This window comes from Vanellus vanellus, assembly GCF_965231255.1.
Source record: "Vanellus vanellus genome assembly, chromosome: 1".
In the NCBI taxonomy this organism is placed as follows: Eukaryota; Metazoa; Chordata; class Aves; order Charadriiformes; family Charadriidae; genus Vanellus; species Vanellus vanellus.
In genome coordinates this window covers 113667218-113690059 of record NC_138905.1, presented here as the reverse complement: position 1 = coordinate 113690059, position 22842 = coordinate 113667218, and the positions used below count along the sequence as shown (strand labels likewise).

The window sequence follows — 22842 nt, the reverse complement described above, 5'->3', positions numbered from 1 at the left end:
TCTGTTGGGAACATGCACTCAGTAAGATTTACTTTGTTTGTATTCACTTAACTTGTTCACTTAATGTGTCATAATTAAAAAGATAAGAAAATAATATTCACTAGAAATTGACTCTACAAAAATGCTAAACATAAAATAAATAATTAGAACTATTAATAAAAATGTCATATAACGTAATGGGACTATGGTGGCAAGAATTACTACTACAGTTTCTCAGGACATTAGACCATATAAAAATGAATAAAAATGGATGTTCCTACTTCAGTTTCTTGATCTAGTTCTTGTAAAACATCTAAACTTAACATAGCTCTCAAGCATACAGCTTCCATAAAGCTACTGTTTCTAAACAGGCAAAGTTGGTAGATTCTCTATACTTGATTATTTGTCACCACTGGCTTTATTAGTGTGTTGTCATGGGCATTACAAGGAATAGGATTTCCCCTGTGAGTTTCCATCATACATTAAGCCTGATAGCTGTGTACCAAAGGAAAACTGAAGATTTCTTACGTGCCTGGAAAAATGGGATGGATGAAGTACAATGTGATAAGCTCAAATGAGCAAAGACTTCAGTGTTGTCCTTATAGACCTTAGAAGCTATATTTGTCCTGATATTGTTCAAACTACTTCCTAAGACTTTATTTCCTTTTCTCCTAAAAATCCTGAAAAAATGAGCAATTAGGAATCATCAGCATTCTAGACAATGGGTAGAAGATCGGAGACCAACAGCACAATCACAAATTGTACCTGAGTCTCCATTACCTCTTTTAAAAAAAATAAATTGTTTTGTTTGGCTTAGTTAGTTAACTTTACATTTGCATACACATGTGAGTGGAGCTAGCAAATTTAGTGCCTGAGCTTATAGCATGCTGGAAAGATAATACGCAGTAAGGCCCAGGAATCTAACCAAGTATTGGCCATATGGTTAGTTACTTAATTAAAACACTATATCTGTTTATCTTCTAAATATCCATTTTTCTTACGCACATTGTATTTTTTACATCAGTGCTTGGCCTTATATTTCCATCACAAATAAAACCACACAGACAGACATATTTTATTTCCAATATATGCAGTATATGTGTCTTTTTCTGAGCAATATTTTTCCTGTTTAGCTAGACCGCAATTTATATTCTAATAACTCTACTGTAATAAATCAAGAATCACATTTGAAGTCGTATTATGTAAATACTTTGATTCAAGAATAATTTGCAAATGTTAGGAACTTGTCAAAACTCTGGAAACCAGAAAGACAACAAGTAAAATCTGATTAGGAAAGACACCAGACTTAGACTCAAAAGGTTGTAAATCAAAACATTTTAAAACTACTGTTCCTCAGAGATATACTGCTATATCACAGAATAATCATTATCCTTTTTAAGTCTCTTTGCCATCATTTTGGATTTAAGGCATAAGTTCAACGTAGGGTATTTTAGGACTTCAGTCTTAGAGACAGTTGAATATTAGCATTTCAAAATACGTGACATATTGTTGAAAAAATGGTAACATTTTACACTGTCAATCATAAGACCTAAAATCCCTTTTACAATTACTACATTAAAAGGAAAAAATTTACTTATCTAACATTTAAGTACTAATGACAGCAGACTATTAAATTCAATTTGTGAAGACATATTTATCATTTTAATACAGTTTAAACGACAATTTTAACGCTGTTCAGTCTATACCTACCAAGTATAATTTAATTTGCAAACGTCTCTTTTCAGTTTTTCCTCATTCTTATCTGTAGGAAGACAAGATTTTAAAATCTTCTGTATCTTCCTACAGATTGTATAAAATATTGTAAAATAATCTTGCTCTCATTGTTTTAAAAGATGGATTTATGAAACATTCTTAAAGAGAGATACAAACAAAACTGTTTTAGTTATTGATCTCAGGAGATACGTAAAAACGCGAGGACATTATTCTCTTCCTCTTTTTCCTTCTTATTACAGAGGGTTTGGGACACTGCCATGAACTGCCTGGCTCTACTGTCGCAGAATCCCTATAATAATTGGCTTAACTCATCCTCTTTGGACCTTGATGGGAAGGGTAGGGCCAAAAGAAAAGGATCATATTCAAACTACCCGATAACCTCAAAATGCATAATGCAAAAGAATATAAATTGCAGCAGACCTAAAATTTCTCTCATTTAACATGGGAACCTATGTAGTTTCCAGCAGAAACTACTATCACTTGGAAAAAAGATAAGTGATCCAAATCCGTCTCTTTATCCCGCTGGCATTGTGACACTGAGGATAAAAGCCAACTTGTCATTTATAATGTATATTTAGCTTCTAGAATTTCTCAAGGCTTTTCATTTGCTCTTTCACAATATGTCTGGAGAGTTCACAGTTGATCACTCTGTGCCCTAATTCCTATCTTGTCTTCTTATATACCTATCTGCAATGTTAGAATGACTTGCTAAGATCATAAATTTATAACTGATAAAGAGTACTTCAAATGTTTAACCAGAATAGGAAAATGATTTAGAAATGTTCATTTTTCTACTTTTATACACGCCTGTACTACTCTCCTGTCTTTCTTTATTAAAAAATAAGAACAGAGACAAGTATATGACAGGTAAAATATGTAATAAAATATTTAATAAAACAGCTTTAAGGTTTGAAATTTCAGGATTAAGAAAATGCTGCAAAATAAGGAAGTACCAAAATTGGACTTTCTGTGCAACCTTAATGAGACCCTATTTTATGTTTCATTCTATGAGACCATCTAAGTTTTACTCAAGACCTTGTAGTTCTTTGGCAGGTGCTTACCAGTTGTGATTGTTTGCTGATGACACAAACTGGGAGGGGTGGCTGACATGCCAGAAGGCTGTGCTGCCATACAGCATGACCTGGGCAGGCTGGAGAGTTGGGCGGAGAGAAACCTTATGAAATTCAACAAGGGCAAGTGTAGGGTACTGCACCTGGGGAGGAATAACCCCATGCATCAGTACAGGTTGGGGGCTGACCTCCTGGAGAGCAGCTCTGTGGAAAGGGACCTGGGAGTCCTGGTGGACAACAGGATGACCATGAGCCAGCAATGTGGCCTGGTGGCCAAGAAGGCCAATGGCATCCTGGGGTGCATCAAGAAGAGTGTGGCCAGCAGGTCAAGGGAGGTCATCCTCCCCCTCTACTCTGCCCTGGTGAGGCCACATCTGGAGTACTGTGTCCGGTTCTGGGCTCCCCAGTTCAAGAAGGACAGGGAATTGCTGGAGAGGGTCCAGCAAAGGGCTACAAAGATGATTAGGGTATTGGAGCATCTTTCTTATGAGGAAAGGCTGAAGGACTTGCATCTTTTTAGTCTAGAGAAGAGAAGACTGAGGGGGGATCTTATCAATGCTTATAAATATTTAAAGGGAGGGTGCCAGGAGGAGGGGACCAGTTTTTTGTTCAGTGGTGCCCAGTGATAGGACAAGAGGTAATGGGCACAAACTTGAACACAGGAAGTTCCATCTTAAGATGAGGAGGAACTTCTTTATTTTGAGGGTGGCAGAGCACTGGCACAGGCTGCCCAGAGAGGTGGTGGAGTCTCCGACTCGGGAGATATTCAAAAACCCGCCTGGACACTGTCCTGTGCAACCTGCTGTAGGTGACCCTGCTCTGGCGGGGGGGTTGGACTAGATGATCTCCAGAGGTCCCTTCCAGCCCCTATCATTCTGTGATTCTGTGATTGTATCTGCAATTTAGTTTTCTTTAATATTCAGAACAGCACTCTACCTCCATTGTGTCCACAGGAGAAAATTCTGTTTCCTTATATGCATCCAGTCCCTATCCTACAATGGGATCAGAATGCAAAAGGGACGTGACCGCAGACAACAGCTTCTTGAAAGAATTTGCTCCTCTTGCTAGTCCAAGAAGGAGCCCCACTGTTTGTGCACCACTGTGCTCCTGTAAACTGAGAAAGATCTTGGAGCAGATCCTGGTGTGCTTGTGCTGAAGCACGCTGAGTGGAGATCAAACAATTTACTGTTGACCAGTTCTGAACTGAATTTTTCAGAGGCTTCTAATGAGGCCAGACTTGAGCAGGGCTTTTTCTTTCCCCCCGCCTTGGGAATACAAGCAGCATCTATTTACTACATATATGCCAAATGGCAGTTCTCTGATCGTAAGTAGAGATGTACTTGCAGGATTTTTGTTATTTTACCACAGGGGAAAAGAGTGACAATAATGACAACAACAAACATTTTCACTATCTGAATTCTAGAAAGAGTTAGAAAAAAGTAAAGCCTCCTGCAAAAGTTCCTGCCCAGGGTGATTCTTCCCCTAAAAGAAAATTAGCGTAAGCAACAGCATTTGTCAGAATTATACTCAGTTGAAAATACGTTCTCACACCTAAAGGTTTTTGATAATTGTTATGCGCAGCTAGCAGTTCCAAATCTGCTATGTCACAGTTAAAGAGAAAAGTTTCATTAAAAAATGATAGCTTAATGTTAAGTAATTATTGTCTGTAGGTTCAATAAACACTGAAACATTAAACAAATACATAGAGTTTTTTATAAGAATAACACTCATAAAACTAAATAACAAAGTCAACGCATATATTGACATTGTTTGTGCATTGAAAAACAAGCTTTCACCCAACTGACTTACTGGGAATCCAAAGTTTCGACTCTTAAAAAATTAGAATAGAAATTCTGTTTCTTTACCATACTATGTCAGGCACATGTCAATGTAATTCAGTTCAAATTAATGGCAAGACATTAGGTTAAAGTGATAGAACATAGTGGCAAGGGCCGCGGATGAAATAGTGGCCCCACTTAATACAGTGAGAGATTTTCTACAGGTCGCAATAAAGTCAACATTTTGAGAATGGCATTTGCTTGAATCCCAGATACTTCATTATGCTAAATATGTAATTTTTTTTTAAAAAAGTATTTCTGTCAATAAATTAAGTCTTCAGATTTACACACATGCATTCTGAAGATGTCTTACTTGTGACATAAGCCATTTTTTTAAAATGATTGGTTTTTGTTTTAGCTGAGAAGAGGTTTTATTAGTGATGTTTTAAAGACTTACAATTATAAATTGGAACTGGCAAAACTGACCATAATCACCATTTTTAAAAGAAATAAGAATATCCTTTACACTGGTGAAGATTCGTAAAAACTTAAATTTGACCAAATAATTTCGAAGTTATAAGATAATGGTATCAAACCACAACAGAAATGAACTATAAGGGGAAAAAAAATCAATATATACTGTTAATTTATTATGTTTGTTATTTTTAGTAACAGTTTGAAGGGAAGTACCTTAAAATAAATATTTAATTCTGCCTTAGCTCAAAAGTGCATTGCTTTCTTGGGTTATTCTGTATCCAAAAGAGGAATGAAATATAAACTTAGTCAAATCCATAAAATCAAACATATGCAGTAAAATGTCTATGTGGACTCTTACTAAAGAAACTTTTTTCTGAGGTTTTGTATACATCGTTCTAGTTGCAGAGTTTGTAAGCCATTCTTTTAACTTGTAAAACAGGGGAAACTATTTTTCCCATTCTTTACTAAAGGTCAAAATTGAGCCGTCTAGATCTTCAAGACCAACAAATGCCATGAAATGGAACATGGCACCGTTACAGTCACAAGAAGTGAGTTTGGTGGGCAGGGACCTATTTTATGTCCTGAGGCATGGCTTCAGAGAGGCACAGAAAAAATATATGAAATTAAATACTATGAACTAAAGCAACTCACAGATTATAAATTAGGGGAGAAATATTTGTTTAAATCCACTAAAAAGTACAAAAGATGTCTATATCAAGCATAAAGTTTTAAGTACATCATGGAAGAAGCTAGTATAAGCACAACTCTGTGACAAGGATTAATACAGAATCAAAATGCTCTCATGAGAGACCAATTGATGATGTGCCTGGAAAGCCACGTGACTCACAACAGTGAGGTCTATGCATAGATTTCATATAATCAAAATATAGTTGAGAAAACAGAATCAAATCACATTGATCAGATTCAATGAGTCACATTCTCCAGCTTCTGGCAGACAGACGAGGCAAGCATCATCTGTGAATTTGTCACAGAACTTACAAGGTTTCCAAAAAGCCAGATGAAGAACTTTGCATGCACAGACTGAAGTAATTACACTATTTAGGCTCTTAACTAGGTATGGAAACTTTAGAAGAGCTATAGAAAAGTACAATTTTTTTATACAGGTCTGTGTTTATTTTCCTGTATATGTAAAACTAAGAGGGAAAGGAAGAAAACATATTGCTTGCCTTATTAATAGCACCAAAACATGCACCAGAAACTTATGACTACAATGAAAGAGAAACCAGCAGCGTTCAGCTGCAGGGACTGGCCTCCATTTTCACGTCTAGTAGCTTCACAGCATCTATCTGTGTGGACAAGAATTGTTACAGAAAATCAAGAGTGTGAAAAAGAAGTAAATTCAAGAAAAAAGCGAAAAAGTTGATAAAAGATGAAAAATAAAGTACCAAAAGGAAAAAAAGTGATAGTGGGAAAGAAAAAAAGAGAAAAAATAATTAATTGCATATTTACATTTTGCAATCACTGCAAAGAGATTACTCTAACAGAAGCATCAAATTACGATTAAAGTGTAGATGAATTGTAACCATTGAAGTGCTCTGGACAAATCTAGATAATAAAGTATGCAAACCGTATAAAAGATGTACCTTAATAGCAGCAACATGTGGTTCTCCACAGCAGCCAAAGTAGTAAACTCTGTGGTCTAACTTTGGTGGTGTTTTCAATGCAACACATTTTTAGAGAAATTATGACTGAGCTGTTCAAAATTCACAACCAGTTCTTTTTGTTAAGACTTAAGTAGTTTGGTCCTTATATTCACAGCAAAAAAATCTTTGACACATTAAACCTTGCACAGTCAGTTTAATAACACAGCTTTTAAATATTTTTAGATACTATATCTAACAATTTAATATTTGAATTGGCACTTATGTTTTTTCTAATTCTAGAGCAACATAATGCTAGCGATTACTTATAATAAATATTCTAGCTGAATAAGAGTACCATACTTGCAAAGTGTAGCCTAGCACTTCAACATTCAACATCTATGATTTTCTTTTTTTCTCGTAGCATTCAAAAAGATAAGTAAACTTAAATTCACAAGGTAAAAAAAAAATCAATTCTTTTTGCAGCAGAAGTTCTGTAAATACAGAATAATTCTTTCACATTTATATCTTTCTAGCATTCTACTGCTTTTCTAGTATTCAGTGGTGGTTAATTTCTGTGATAGCTGTACTGTAAGAATGACATTTTATAAAATAATTGGTGTTTTGCGGTTTTTGTTTGCCTATGAACATCTCTGATGGCACTGACAGTGTGAGACTTTTTGTCTCTTTCTGATTCATATCAAATAAGTTCTATCAATTTTAATAAGCAAACACTATCCCTTTAGATGTAAAAAATGTTAGTCTTTGCAGGGAATGGAGCAAACACAGCTGCTTTTAGCCTACAGTAAGAACAAGCCCTATCGTTTACAACAATGTTTGTCTCCAGGATTTGATGAGAAATGGCTCCTACACAGCAAATTCTAGTAGTAGCTTGCAAAACAAAAGGAAATAAGTTTTGTGGGGGCTATAAACTTTATGAAGTTTTGGATATTAATTTATCTGACTGGTGTGATTCCTACCAACTCCTATTCTCAAAACATGAGATTGCAAAGACACATTTAATCTCTTCTCTCTACCCTCTTCAGAACTTCAGAAAAAATTAAAAATAAAAATTTCTTGTTCCAATACAGCAATGCACACTGAAGACTTTGCTTTACACTTTTAGCTCAGAATTATGATCTGAACAAAAGTCAGGCAAAAGTCTTCATTTTCAAGTTCTGATTTTGGAATAATAATATCCTTCAGCCTATGAGAAAATGATGCAGGGAACTTCACAAGGGTAATGCTTCAGCTCTTCCTTGCCTTGGGAATATGATCAGAGCTGCAAGGAGTCTAGCATCTTCAAGGTTTTCCTTTTTGACTACTGCATTTTGTTCTTCATTTTAGACTTAACTAAAAACCTAACTAGTCAAAGCTGTAGAGACAGACTGAGGAATCTCGTAATGCACAAAGTTATACAAAAGAGGTACCCATTACGGCCTTAAAATTTCTGATCCTTAGAATGAAAATTTTACTTTTGGAAATATCTTCAAACTCCTTCTGTGATTTTCTTTTCCTTTATTGGTTTAAATTTATTGTTGCTATCCAAGCTGGTGCAAGGATCAAGGGTCAGAATGTTACAACTATTCTTTCCCAAATGATTCCAACTGTTAGAAGTGTGAAAATGTCTTTTCCTTACTAGTATTTCTAGTATTTTCCTTACTAGACTACAAAGAATTTTACTTCTATCCTCAGATACCTATTTTAAAAAAAGTTGACAGGAACGTATTATTTTTAAGCATCTGTTCTCTGGCAAATTCAGTGAAATTGTCAACTGCATTCCAAAGTTATCACAAGCCACAAATTGAGGGATGTTTGTGCAGGTATACATACACACATACAGGCAGTGTGGTCACAAGCCATAGGTTGAAAATCGGGCCAAAATGTTATTCCTGAAGAATCAGTACATAGTATAATTCTACAGTCTTTTCCTGGAGATTTAAACAGGCAATTTAAAAGCCACAAGTAATGACTTTCAGTTGTGACTCAAGTAGCTACTGGCAGCCTGCCTAGCTTTGTCTATGGAAAGAGAATAGAAAAGAAGATGACGACTTCAAATCCTCACAATTCTCCTGATTTAACTTTTAATGATGCAACATAACTTTTCCTAGAACTAAGAATAAGTACCAGAAGCCAACTGCTGACATTACCCCATAGCTAACTCTGCCACAGAGCACGGCCCTGTTCTGAAATAACACATTGTACCTGGCAAAGGCTTCTCTTCAACTGAGCTACATGTGATCACTAATGACTAATTTTGGTTACCAGAAGTTCTGCAAAATGCTCATGAGGGAATATCAACAGTCTTTTCCCTGTTCATTACCTACAGAATTGTTGACTAAAGTTAAAAAACCAGACAGTTTATATCTGGAAAAGCACATGGGTTACTGAGGTAACAGATGGGTTACTGAGACAAAAAATACCACAAATTTAACTGAAAGCCAACCTGGTCTGCAGAATGCTGTTGTTGCTACCAAAGTGAAAGTGAGGAAGGAAGAAATCTGGCTTGATTTTATGCGAAAAAGAGCTGTAAATAGAAACCTAGAAAATAAACAAAACAGAGATATCCTTTGGAAATCTAAGGACCCAGACACATGATGAAATTCTGGAGCAAGGATCAGGTCAGGGAATACTCAAGAGCTGAGGAAGCTGTCATTGCAAGGCCATTCTCAATAACCTTTGAATTATAATGAAGAGACTGGGAGAGGTGCCTGAGAATGGAGGGAAGCAAGTGTTATTTCTGTCTTTAGAAGAAGCAGGAAGGAGGACTTAGGGATCTACAGGCCAGTCAGCCCCACCTCAGTCCCTAGGAAGATAATGGAGCAACTAATCCTGAAAACTGTTTCCAGGCACATGAAGAACTATTCCATCAGAAGTAGTCAGCATGGATTCACAAAGGCAAAGTAATGCTTGACCAATCTGGTAACCTTCTATGATGAAATGACTGGCTTGGTAGATGAGGGGAGAGCTGTGGATATTGTCTACGTTGACTTCAGTAAGGCTTTTGACACTGTCTCCCATAAGATCCTCATAGAGAAGCTGCTGATATATGGGCTGGATAAGCAGACAGTGAGGTGGAATTGAAAACTGGCTGAATGGCCGGGCACAGAGGGTGCTGATCAATGGTATGAGGTATAGTTGGAGGCCAGTGACTAGTGGTGTACCCCAGGGATGACTACTGGGTCCAACCTGCTCAACATCATCAATGAGTTGGATGATGGAGCAGAGTGTACCCTCAGCAACTTTGCTGATGACTCAAATCTCAAAGGAGTGGCTGATACACCAGATGGTTGTGCTGCCATCCAGAGGGACCTCAACAGGCTGGAGAAGTGGACGGGCAGAAATCTCATGAAGTTCAACAAGGGGAAATGCAAAGTCCTGCCCCTGGGGAGGAACAACTTTAGTCACCATTATGTGGCTGGGGGGCACCCAGCTGGAAAGCAGCTTTGCAGAAAAGGCTCTGGGTGTCCTGGTGGACACCAAGTTGAACATGAGCCAGCAATGTACTCTTGCAGCAAGAAAGGCTAAATGGTGATGACAGCAGAGGACTTGGTCGTGCAGGCACACTTTTATGTGGTATCCTGACCTTGAGGCTTGGTTGAAATCAGGTAAAATTTAATTTCAAACAGATCTGAAATTATTTGAAATATAAGGAAAATGCTTCAAAGGACACAAGAACTATTCAGATTGGAAGTTTATTCATAGTTACGGTAAGTCAACGAACGTTACATACTTTTGTGGTGGGGTACAGAACAAGAATGAAGGCTGCTTTTTACCTTTTCTTAGCTGATGCATGGTCAGGGTCAAGTCAGCCCTTCTGGAGAAAAGGGAGGTTATGCCTCCCTTCAAAGCAAGGGAGATTGTTCCCCAGGAAGCCTCTTGCAGCCCGTGGGTCAGGATTGAAGGGATGTGAGAGACAAGGAGAGCGCCTGCAGCAAGTGAGTCCGATCTTTGGTAACAAGACGTGACAGGAACAAAAACCTACCCCAGCTACACAGATGGGATCATATAGAACTTATTTCTACCCCCTCAAAAAAAAGTCAATTAATTGCTCGACTGAGCTGACGAAAAGGACTTGCCCTGAGGGAAAATTATGGGCATCAGGGAGACTGATTTCTGTTTTTCTGTACTTAATAATTTTCAGTCTCTGGATTAAAAAGTTCATTATCCTAGCTTCTATTCTAATAAAACATTGTCTGTATAGTTCAAAAGCCCTATTTTGTCTATGTAATACATCATAAAAAGTACATACACAAATTCAAATACATATATACACACACCCACCCCTTTAGCATCGATAGGAGCCATTTTTATTTTTCATTCACTTTGACATCCCCAGAGATCCTAAAGCTGCGTTTTTGTAAAAACTACTGATAAAAATCATGTTTGGCATGAAGAGTATCATCTTTCTACTAGTGATGACAAGAGAAAATACCAAGTATTAGATTGTCCCTCTTTCCCTATCACTACATGATTTAAAGCATTGATGACAGCTGTGCATTGAAAAAAAAAGTAAATTAGATGCACAACGGATTAAAACTTATCCAGGGATGTTAATAAAAAATATTCCAACAGTTCATACAGTATTGGAAATTAAAAAACCCCAAAACAACCAATATCAGAAAGTGAGGAAAATAGGTCTAAGGGCTTCTTTTTATACCCAAATGCTTTTCTCATTTTCTCACTATTGTGCCAAGTTATTAATTTATAATGAAGAAGAAAAAACTTATGATAAAACACAACTTGCAGCCATTTTTAATATATCTACTGGCCTCCCAGAGAAACAGCACTGACTGGATAAAAGCCTATGGAAGACAGCACCTGCATAAATCTTCCGCCACTAATTTCTGAAAATATATCTATCCTCTTTTAACACCTTCCATTTCATTTTCTTTTAAGATTCATTTGATATAGAATTGTCGATGTGTTTTTAGGTTGCAATAGTAATGGTTCAGAATGACAGCTGATTGATTTGGACACATTTTACCAGCTGCATGGTACAAAGACAGGGTCTCTATCTCTGTCCTGCTGAGAAAGAATAAATGGACCCATAAAAATGGACTGTAGTGTTGGCTGTGGGAGCTGATGGAGTTCAGCTGCTCCCAGTGACACCTAGTCAGAGGGTTTGTTATGGCTGCAGAGGTTACGCTGTGCTGTCCTAGCACTGATAAAGAGCTCAGAGCTAAGGCACACAGCTCCTTTGAAAATCTCCTCTTTTCTCACAGGACTAGAAGAATCTTAACGCTATAGAGGAGCCAGAACAAAGTTTTCTAAAATATCACAAATCAGTACTTAGAGGCAAGCACATCAATGTTAAGAGATGCACCTGCCTGCAAGTACTGCCAACTAACATCCCTAGTGAGATATTGGAGTACATAAAATACTACATTTAAGATTATGCCACTCTTTCTTCAAAGGATGATTCTTAAATACATGCTCATACGCTTAAATAGAAAGTGAAATACAAAGATGGAGTTGCTGACTGCAAAAAATAACTCAAGAAGTAGGGAGTAAAATTATATATACATATATATATATAATATGCAGTGATGTATGTATAAACATATACACACACATGAATATATTTTAAGAAGTTGGTTTGCTGAGTATTATTCAAAGTCAGTGCAAGCTTCCATTGGTAAACCCTTCAGAAAACTAGGAAACCAGGACACTTTTATTGAAAGGATTACAAATTCTGAGGAACTAATCAGAAATTTGAGTGATTCAGTGAATGGACACTGTTACAGGCCTAGGAACAGAAATTACAAAATCAAATAGATCTATAGTTGGAGGCTGCTGAGGCCAACCACGTGAAATTTAAAGGAACGTCTGTCACATTTATACACCTCACTGATGCCAGACAGCAATTTGTAGCCGCAGACTCCTTCCTAGACCTAAGGCTGGTAACGGAAGATCATCATATTGTGTTATTATAGAATCTGACTGCCAGCCAGGAGCTCGTACTTGCTCACACTTATATAGCAAGCAGAAGTTGTGGCCTCGGTGCCCATGGGAGCTGTGTATTCACGTTAAGTAGGGTTTTGGCTTCCAGTCGCTGCCCTCAGGGATTACTACTTCTGCCCTATACCCAATGGCTCCTGAAAACATAGCCAAGCTCCTTCTGCAGGAATCAGAACCAAAGGTTTATTTCTCATGACAACTCCCATTTCACTAGTAAGCACCCATCAAAGGACAAGAACAAATGTATACTTGCCTCCATCTCTCTCGAGTTCTCTGATTAATTGCATTAGCTTGCACATATTTTCACCATAATAGTATGTTAGGTAATAGTTAACCATCATGATACTTAGGGGATCCGAAAATTGTCTTGGGATAAGTTATATCTATGAGATTGCATACATAGGATCTACAGATATCTTGTTTTTTAATTACATTTAGAGCAAGACAGAAACACTCAGTTCAGCTGAAGTGCCATAGATCTGAGCACATAAAGATGGAAACCTTCAGGAGTCTTAGAAACTTTTCTAATGATTACATGAGTCAGGAAGGGAATCTCAGTCACGAGAAGCAGCTAAGCGAGCACAGGACAGGTGATGCAGATTTCATTCAAAAGTCTGCCTAATTTAATTCTTGTTGCCTATGTCCTTCTTTGGACCTAGCTGTAGATGCCTAGCTGCAAATACATAAGCCTCAAACCAGACAAATAGTGCATCATCCAAATTGACTGATATCAGAAAGAATTATTCTGCTCATAGTTAAGCATTTTATATACATTATCTATCAAGTTTTAAGAGTAGGTTCATGCTTTTGCAACAATGATATATATATCGCAATAATAATATTATGTCATTTCAAAACAAGATACCCGTACTGACACATGAGTATGAACATTAATGTTCCATTGATTCTAAGTGTCTTTTGACACACTTTTAAAAATTGCCTACAGAGTATTTTTATGATGGGAATTTCACCCTCTTTTCAGACTTTGCAAAAACAGTTGTCAAGGAAACTAATTAGTTCCACAATCATAATTGCAATAATGATTCATACAAAGAAGATCTGATGTTAAATAGTGTAACAGACTTCTTGCAACTACTTCGGGGTTATGGGAGAGGACTGAAAGGAAAAAGCCCCTAAATACCTATAAAATTGTGTTCAGACAAAAATATTCTATCTATCTTCTGAAACTAAATTAATGAAGCTGCTTTTTACTTGAATGTCTAGAGGCCATCAACATTATCATTTATGCAGGCATGTCATGTTTCTGTCAGTTACAGAAGCTGTGGCAATAATATGGAATACTTTAAATAATAATAAAAGGTTAAAGTTAGATTGCATTGGAAAACAAGTAAGATCTGTGTTTCAAATATACAAAATTTAAGAATGGTTTACCCTTTCCATTTACCTAAATGAGGTTTTATTTATTTTTCTACTTGATAGATATTTTTATTTCTTTGGGACAATATGCTTTCCTACATTTTTTTTCCCTTTTATTTTTTGATCAGGTGGTGGAATTTTATTTCTGAATGATGGCAATCACAAGGCACTATCTGTTTAGAAACACAGACCCTATTGAGGTCCTGAATTTCCATCAAGATGCAAATCAGCTCTCACTACTGCAATTCAAGTGCATAAAGCAAATATTTGTACTAGAACTGATCTGAACCTATTGAAGAATTACAAATGCCTATTCCTTTCTATAAATGCAAGTAACAATGCTTCCTATATCAACAAATTTCTATGGAATACTAACAAATTTTGCAGAGATCTTAAGATAACTTCCCTGAAACTATATTTGAAGACAACTTGCAATAGACTGAAAAAAAAAGTCAGTTATTTCAAACTTTGCCAATGACACAGTAGTCTATGACTTATTGAAACTCATTTCTACTTTTAATAAAGTATTATTAATAAAGTATTATTTAATAAAGTATCTTAATAGATCAATGTGAGTCAGAACTGAAACACAGATATTGATATGGTTTACATTTTAATATATTCTCCATTATATTTATTTGGCAAGATTTTAATTTGATTCTAATCCTCTAATAGTGTAATATATGGCATACAGAAAATACTACGTTAGAGGATTTAGCATCTTATTTTAAAACGGTAATGATGACACTGATCTAACGTGGAATTTATTGTCAAAGATATCAGCTCATAATTTAGATAAAAAGCCTGAATTCTCTTCCTCATAACATTTGCTTTCTAAAAAAAATAAAATTACCCATAATATATCAGAAATTACTATAATATTTTAGGTTTATTCTGAATGAAATAATTTGGCATTGTTGCACTGAAATATAGCTTTACATTGGGAAGCGTTAAAACTTGACAAATTAGTTACTGAAACACACTCACTCTTAAATGCTATGCAGTATTCCTTAAATAAATTCCAAACCTTGTTATTTACACACTCAAAAATATGAACATTTCTATAGATTTCAAAGCTTGTAAATAGGCCTAATAGAAGACAGTACGTTCACCGTGTTAGGGTGAATTAGTAAGATGGTATTTAAACAAGACTATTTGAAGTTTTAACCTCATAAGAAACTAAAATAAATACCTTTATTACATGTGTATCTTGAAGCACATGTAGAGATATTTTGAGTTGGACTGAAATCGGGAATTCTAATAATTAAGTTGCTTCCAGCAGACAAATAGGCAGTACAAGGCAATTAAAAAATGTATAGCAGGCGCATCTTAAAGACTATATTCCTTGTTAACTGTCATCATCTGGGTTGAAGATTTAATGTTTATTCTGTGCTTCCAAATTGCTTTATTAGTATGAGAAAAGTAGGACATGGGGTTCCATTTAAGGGTTTTGAATCAAGTCTTTGCTGATAATAAGAGTATGGGGTCTCGGGCTTTGTCAGTTAAAGAAGTCTTCAGTTACCTTATGTTCAACTACACGCATGAGTGTACTATGAGTAACAAACAATTCATATAGAGAAAAAATTCTCAAATTAACTTACCTGTAATAATGTTGGGCTTTGGTGGCATGCTGAACTCATACAATGTTGGTTCAGAGTAACCCAGTCTGTTGGCAGCTGTAATTTGTACTTCATAACCCATGGTCCACTGAAGATGCTCTAAGATGATGTGGTCTCTACTACCCTGCACTTTTTTCTCTAGCCACTGGTCTTCCTTATCTTTCTGTAAAGATGCAAACAGTAGTTAAATTCTGAAAACTTCTTGTATTATTTGTCTAAACTATGTGTCTACATGATGCACGAAAAATATGGAGCTCCATTTACAGAGGTTATGAACGTTCAAATAATCTAATTTGAGAGTTCTGAGTACTTGGGCTTTTTGTAATTTTGACCACTCCTAATCATGCTTCCACAATGTGCCTTTACAGATTTTGTAGGCAATCACTTTTAACCTCTTGGCTTCAATTTATACTTTGTTCACATACTGAATTTTATCTCCAGGGACAGCAGGAAAATTATTTACAAATGCTGCTAAGAATAAATTCTGTAAAAGGTTTATTTTATATATATGTTTCGATTACATTTTGATCAATGTTCCTTAAAAGAAACTTGTCATTAAACTCAAACTTGACTTGTTCACGAATGCAAGCTGTGCTTATATCATACATTGGTTATGTAACGAAAACATATACTAACATTTTTCAAACCAGGTTGTATGCAACAATATAAACACTGTTGAGAAAGTATGCAATCCTGTGTCTACAGTGGTGAGAGGACACATGTAAACCATTAAGATGGTGTTCTAGAGAAAAAAAGGGTTCTCATAATTCAGATAACTATCTAAGACACCTATACATAGGGAACAAATGAGGACTTCAGTTGCAATCTTCTGGCATTTCATAAATTTAGAGTGCTTACCTTTGCAATCACTCCTTTTGTACATAATATATGTAAATATTCTTTATACAAATTAGAGTTATAAACTAATAGGTAATAGTATAAAACAATATATGCTGTCAAACACAAAAGCCACTTTGTTCAAAGGAGTATCAATAACAGTCAGTAAGAATCCATGCAGTCCTATTCTTACTGAACGCTGAGGTAAAAAAAAAATTAATCTGAGAGCCAAATCCTGGCCATCCAACCTATAAGGCAACACAGACCCGGTCAGTGGATATAAACTTTTGGGAAAAAAACCCCAAACTTCAAATACAGGGTAGTATAACTTTTTGCTGCAGACGACTATGCTTCTCAGCACCTTATGTTTATGCTCTTCGCTGAAGCATCCTGCTCTTGACTGATACAACTGTCAAAAAAATACCAGCTGAACTAGACAGGTCAGGGCCCAAACATGCTCCTTATGCCTGCAGGGTTTTTTGTCCCCAGTCTTCAGAAAAAATAGAGTGACACACTAAACTCCTTTGTGTGCACTGCTGCAATAACTTATTGGCTATCAGGGCTGAGTGCGATGTTTTTTTCATACTGACTTCACACTTTCTCAAAAGATTTCTTGCTGCTTCTGCACAGGCATTGGTACTGACACATGATAGTCCTCAGAATGGTTAAAATACAGTGAAACATCTTTTCAGGAACATTTGCAGCAAGGTGAAAGTGCCTACTTGGTGCAGCAGTAGACCAATGAAAAAACATCAGAGTGGTAGTCACACTACAAATCATGAAAAAACCTAAAGACACTGGAGTAACAACAGTTCAGTCATCATACAGTGAAACTGGTATTTACTGTCAAGGATATTTTCCCATATCCTCGTGGATAATTTCTGTTGCAATCACCCGGCATGCCCCTGAGTGAATCCACCTATATTTACATTCCACTGAGTGAATCCACTTACATAATCACTATATCAAACTACTCTTACAAAGTATATTTTTGTATAGCACTGCTAAAATAAAAGGAATTAATAATGATCGCAATATGCACATGCAAATATTTCTTAGCAATAATAGGAATAGCAATGTTATTTATGTAGCACAATATTTTAATGGCTGTTTAAATTCGTGAACTTTGGGAGGAGTTAGGAAAAAAAAATAATACAACTAAATTCCAAAGAACAACAACACGAGAGAAATCAGAAGATCCATACATGATCTTGGTGTGTGCACGTACAACCGTATGAATACACTGGGGAATTCCAAAGAGATTCAGAATCACAGGAGAAAAAAATACTTGAAAATAAAGATTCAGGCTAATATGGTTCCTGCGTGTGGAAAAGACAGCATTGCAAACAGATATATGACTATATTTTGAAACGAAACTGTAGAATTATATACGATTAATAGAATAAGCTTAAGATTTGGAAGGAAAACTACACAGATTTCTGTATGAGGCTGCTCTTCTGCAGACATAAGAATAAGTGAAAAGGCAGTAGTTCCACAGTTTGGTCAGGTGAAGAATAATGAAAGAGCTGAAATGTAACAGGATACCTGGACGCTATGCCAGAGAAATGACACAGTAAGTTTAGTTGAAAGTGAAGCCAACCAGGTAGATTGAGATAAATGAACCCAAGTCTAAGCCCTGGACTCAAAGACAACAAAATGTTTTATGAAGAGTGACAAACACAAGTTAGGAGGAAGAAGAATAAAGAAAGAATCTGAAAGCAAGTTGTCTTCTAAAGATAAGCAGATGAAGTCTTCCAGAATACAGTCTGGTTTTGGCATCTTAAAAAAAGAACTGCGAAGTCCTTCATTATAGCTGTTATTTTACATGTATTTTCAAGTACTTTTTACTAAGTAGAGCTCAGTAATGTGTCCAGCTTAATTTTACTACTAGTGTAGAAATGGAAAGAGAGGGATGAGAAAACAAAATGAGAGTCTGTCAGGTAAATCTTCTTACATATCTCCCTGTTTATGCTAACACCCTTTAATTGGTAGCTTAAGGAGCAGAAATCAGAACTACAAAAGAACACTTCATCCCTTGTTAGGCTGTTCTATTATTAATATTGCTTAAAATTTATAGAAAGCTCTACATATGCACAATGTTCTAAAACAAAGGAAAGAAACTTCTAAATCACAAACTACAGCCTAATTTGAGAGGTAAGTTAACATACGTCTTCAATAATCATTTATTAGTAGCGGTTGTATTATTAATATCCATCAACAAATGCACATTTTCAGGAACTGCAATCAGATCTGCAACCTCAGAGATTAAACTGTTTCGTTCTTTGCAGTTAGTTTTGTATCATATAATGCAGAAATACCCCTGTACAGAAGGTCACTGATGCTGTGAGACAAACCAACTGGCAATTTCTGGGGATCTCACTGTCCACTTCCATTACTCTTAAGCCTTAGATTCACTGTCCTCTTCCCAGTATAAGTCTTTGGTTGAAACAAACCTGCCACAATGCCACAGACTAATAACACAGACAGAAAAAAATAATTCTCAATTGCATGTATATTGGCTTTAAATATAATCATCAGCCAAATTTATCTCAGAAGTGACTGAGAGCGGGATTTGTAAGATAGCTGTAAGTAACCTAAACACCTAAATAGCCTGACAAAAAAAACAAAAAACAAACAAACAAAAAAAAAACCCCAAAACCAAACAAACCATAAACAAAGCAGTTTGACACTCCAGTCTACTATGACTTGGCTGTCTCTCAAAACTGAGGGCACATCTGACAACAGTGGAAGTAAAGCCAATGCAATGTTTAGGCACCTAACTATTTACTAGTCTAGAAAATAACATCTCTTTAACGGTCATTTTACATTATACCCAAGATCATGTTGTCTGGGAACTCATAAAAAGTGAGGAAAAGTTATTAACCCCCTTCAACCCTTTCCCTTATTCTCCATCCTCCCTAAATTGTTTCACTGAAAGTTCAGCTCAAACAGACCTATTGTTATGGTGGTCCCTGTGATAAAAAAAAATCAGGAGATTTTTTTTATATAAAAAAAAGTCAGGAGATGCCACACTATCTTGAAAGCTGGCAGGAAAAAATATCAAGAAATCCTCACAGAAGACAATCTGATAGTTTAAAGTGGTGACTTCACAAGAATTCATTACATTTGGATAGTGCTTTGTAGGTCTGAGTAATACAGGACAAATACTGAACAAAGCACAAAATGGCTAAAAGTGTACATAGTGTTAAAGTGCAGAGGAAATTCAAGGATCTGGCAGGTGAAGTGAAACTTAGAGATGCCAACAAGGAGAGGTGCTATGCTGGACTTTGTCGTCACCAACCAGGAGGGGCCGGTGGGGACTGTGAAGCTCAAGGGCACCCTTGGCTGCAGGGACCAGGAATTGGTGGAGTTCAAGATCCTTAGGGCAGAGAGGAGGACGCCCAGCAAGCTCACTACCCTGGACTTCAGGAGAGCAGACTCTGGCCTCTTCAGGGATCTGCTTGGCAGAGTACCATGGAATAAAGCACTGGAGGGAAGAGGGGCCCAGGAAAGCTGGTTAATATTCAAGGATCACCTCCTCCAAGCTCAGGAGCTACGCATCACACCAAAGAGGAAGTCAGGCTAAAACGCCAGGAGGCCTGCGTGGATGAACAAGGAGCTCTTGGACAAACTCAAACAGAAAAGGGAAGCTTACAGAGGGTGGAAGCAAGGACAGGTAGCCTGGGAAGAACACAGAAAAACTGTCTGAGTAGCCAGGGATCAGGTTAGGAAAGCTAATACACATCACTGTCAAAATCCACTTGAGCAGTAAGCACAAACTTTTGCTCGTGACTATGTGAGTCATGTGTAAGTGATTACACCTGTATGGTGATCACACGTCGTTTGCATGCTCTTTCTGGTGCTAAGCTTAACCTGTGTAATTCCTTCCAAAGGCTGCTTTGTAGCCTGCCTTTCTCTTGTAGATCTGTGCCTGGTCACCCACTTGCCCTGAGCTGCTGTGGCAGTCTCTCCTCTGTATTAAGTGCTCCTTCCTTCTGGCTTTCCTTATCTCCTCACCTTCCCCTTAGTCTGTACAGTCTCTTCAACCCTCCCCTCTAGCTTTTAGTTTATCACTATAGTACTTGGTAAATAACACAGCAGATAATAGCCATTTACATCTCCCCAGTAATTTGGATGCATGAAGCTTAACATCCATTGTGCAACACCAACACCTCCTCATGTGCGCCCCAACCACTGTTAATAGCACCATAATCAGGCACAACCAAAAGGGAGCTTGAGTCGGTCCCCGTTACAATCACACAGTTGCTATGAGAAATGTTGCTAGGGGGTCACCTCCTGCATCGGACAAGGTGCTTGTCTAGGGAATCTCCAACACTGCTCTTCCTCTCTGGCTCCCGGGGAGAAGTTTTCCCTTCTCTTCTCCTCTCCTCCTATTCTTTCCTAAGGTAACTTTGAAGTCAATGTATGACATCAGCTTTGGGGTCCATCAGTGAAGCTTTGTAAGACTGTCTTGACTTTCTTTGTGCAACAGCATGAACGAATTTGAGGCTGCTACTCATAAAAATTGAATAGTGTCTATTTCTCTGGAATACAGGACAAAATGTGAAGGTTCTGATTATAGTTAGTAAGCCCTGCTCGCAACATGAATAAACTGATGTTAGGAAAGCAATATTTGACAGAATGAAACACATGATTTTCAGAAAAAGAAAACTTACAATTGCCCTAAACCAGGCTATAATATTGCTATAATACCTCAAGGCTGTCCTTTTCCCTTTTTTTTTTTTATCTGTATAAAACTTAAATATGAGGGAACTGACTCTTAATAAGACATAAGTTGTTATGAATCACAAAGAAGAAGAAGCCACTGATGTCTAGCTTGTTATCCTATATGCTCTTTAAACATCTAAGCAAATATGTTGGTCCAGGTGCTAATAATGAGGCTGGCAAGAGTTATAGGAAAGCTAATTAAATACAACCAATGGGGAAGATAGAAGAGAAGCAGTCAACAGATAATTAAGAACTTTAAATAGCATCCATTCATTCTGATTAAAACACCAAAAAAATTATTGTGCTTTTTTGTTGTAGGAAGGCCTTTAATTTAGTCAAATTGCTTTTTCAATTGGAAGTTTAAGGAGATATGGATTTGAGGTCCAAGTAAAAGCTATCTTCTTCACTAACCTATTAAATTTCCAGTTACTGCTTAAACTGTACATTTATCTTTCAACAATACACATGAAAAGTCATCTTTTATACTATAATATTGTAGCTTAGTCAAAATACTAGATCAAAGTCAGGTTTCCAAAAACATTCACGATAGATCCAAAATCATTTAGCTTGCTTAAATCATAGAAACAGATTAAATTCCATATACCGCATGTGTATATGATATCCAAATGGTTTATTTTCTTATCTTCTCAATTATAAATACTTAGAGGCATTGTAATCTAACTAGGAAGCTCAGTCCCACAAAACTGCTTTGTATCTTGTATTGCATATTTTACTACCTTCTCCCTTCTTTACAATTACTTTTCTTTTATGCCAACTGTACTCACTGGACTGAAAGTCATTTAAGAAGGTCAATTAAGATTTAGGGATCAGTGATACCAGAATAACTGCTGGTTATTCCCTCAGGCTACTCTTAAAAGCTCTACCAAATTTTTTTCAATTGATTTGGAGCTGCCAATCTTCTTCGGTTATACTTAACTTAGGAAAATCTTTTTACATGCCAGGTTTAGCACTTGGATAATCCCAGAAATATCATCAAAAAGCTAAATTATAGGAAACATCAGGAAACGTGACAAAAACTATTACATTTAATTTCTCAAAGATTGCTTTTTTCTGTTAAATACAGTCCTCAATACCTTCTGTCTAACATGTCCAAATATCTGATGTTACATTCCCAATCTCTTTTAAACTCTCAAAACAGACATGTAAATATGTTATTGCACTCTGGTAAAATGTCTTTTTACTGGGGCTAGTCAGATAAAAGCAGTATAATCTTCCTAAAAGAACACAAAGAAGTTACTAGAAAATGCACACTTTTTAACTAAATTCATTGCTTTTGCCAGCTGTACAGTTACTTCTTCAACCTAATCATTTCTAATCATAGTGCATCAGGAAAGGAAGGATATTTTAACTACTTTAATAATAAAAAAACCCCACTTTTTTATAGAAAAAGAAATTATACATTGCGGAAAAGCCTGTTTTCTAAACTTGTCAGATTTGGTGAGAAGACCACATCAGACTCTAGCTGGCAGAGGACCAATAAACCCTGAATGACGGCTGCTAAATAACTGATATGTACACTGAAACTCATGAAAGTCTGAAAAGTTTGTCACTTATTTGGCTTTTTTAAGCTGACCCTTGGAATCTAGAAAGATCGAAGATATGAAACATGATCAGATAATTAATCTCATTTAAAATTAATAAGGAGCACTGTAATATAGCT

The 22842-nt window shown here is 36.5% G+C and overlaps 1 protein-coding gene across 2 annotated transcripts in view; it reads right to left on the bottom strand.

The window, feature by feature from the left end:
- NCAM2 (neural cell adhesion molecule 2) overlaps positions 1–22842 on the bottom strand; it is a gene marked incomplete at both ends in the record, with an annotated part of 318048 nt that overhangs the window by 19669 nt on the left and 275537 nt on the right. For both annotated transcript variants that reach the window (XM_082492362.1, XM_082492363.1), the window contains one exon: positions 15579–15759. In XM_082492362.1, coding sequence (XP_082348488.1) covers positions 15579–15759 — 181 coding nt within the window. The remainder of the gene's footprint in view (positions 1–15578; positions 15760–22842) is intronic.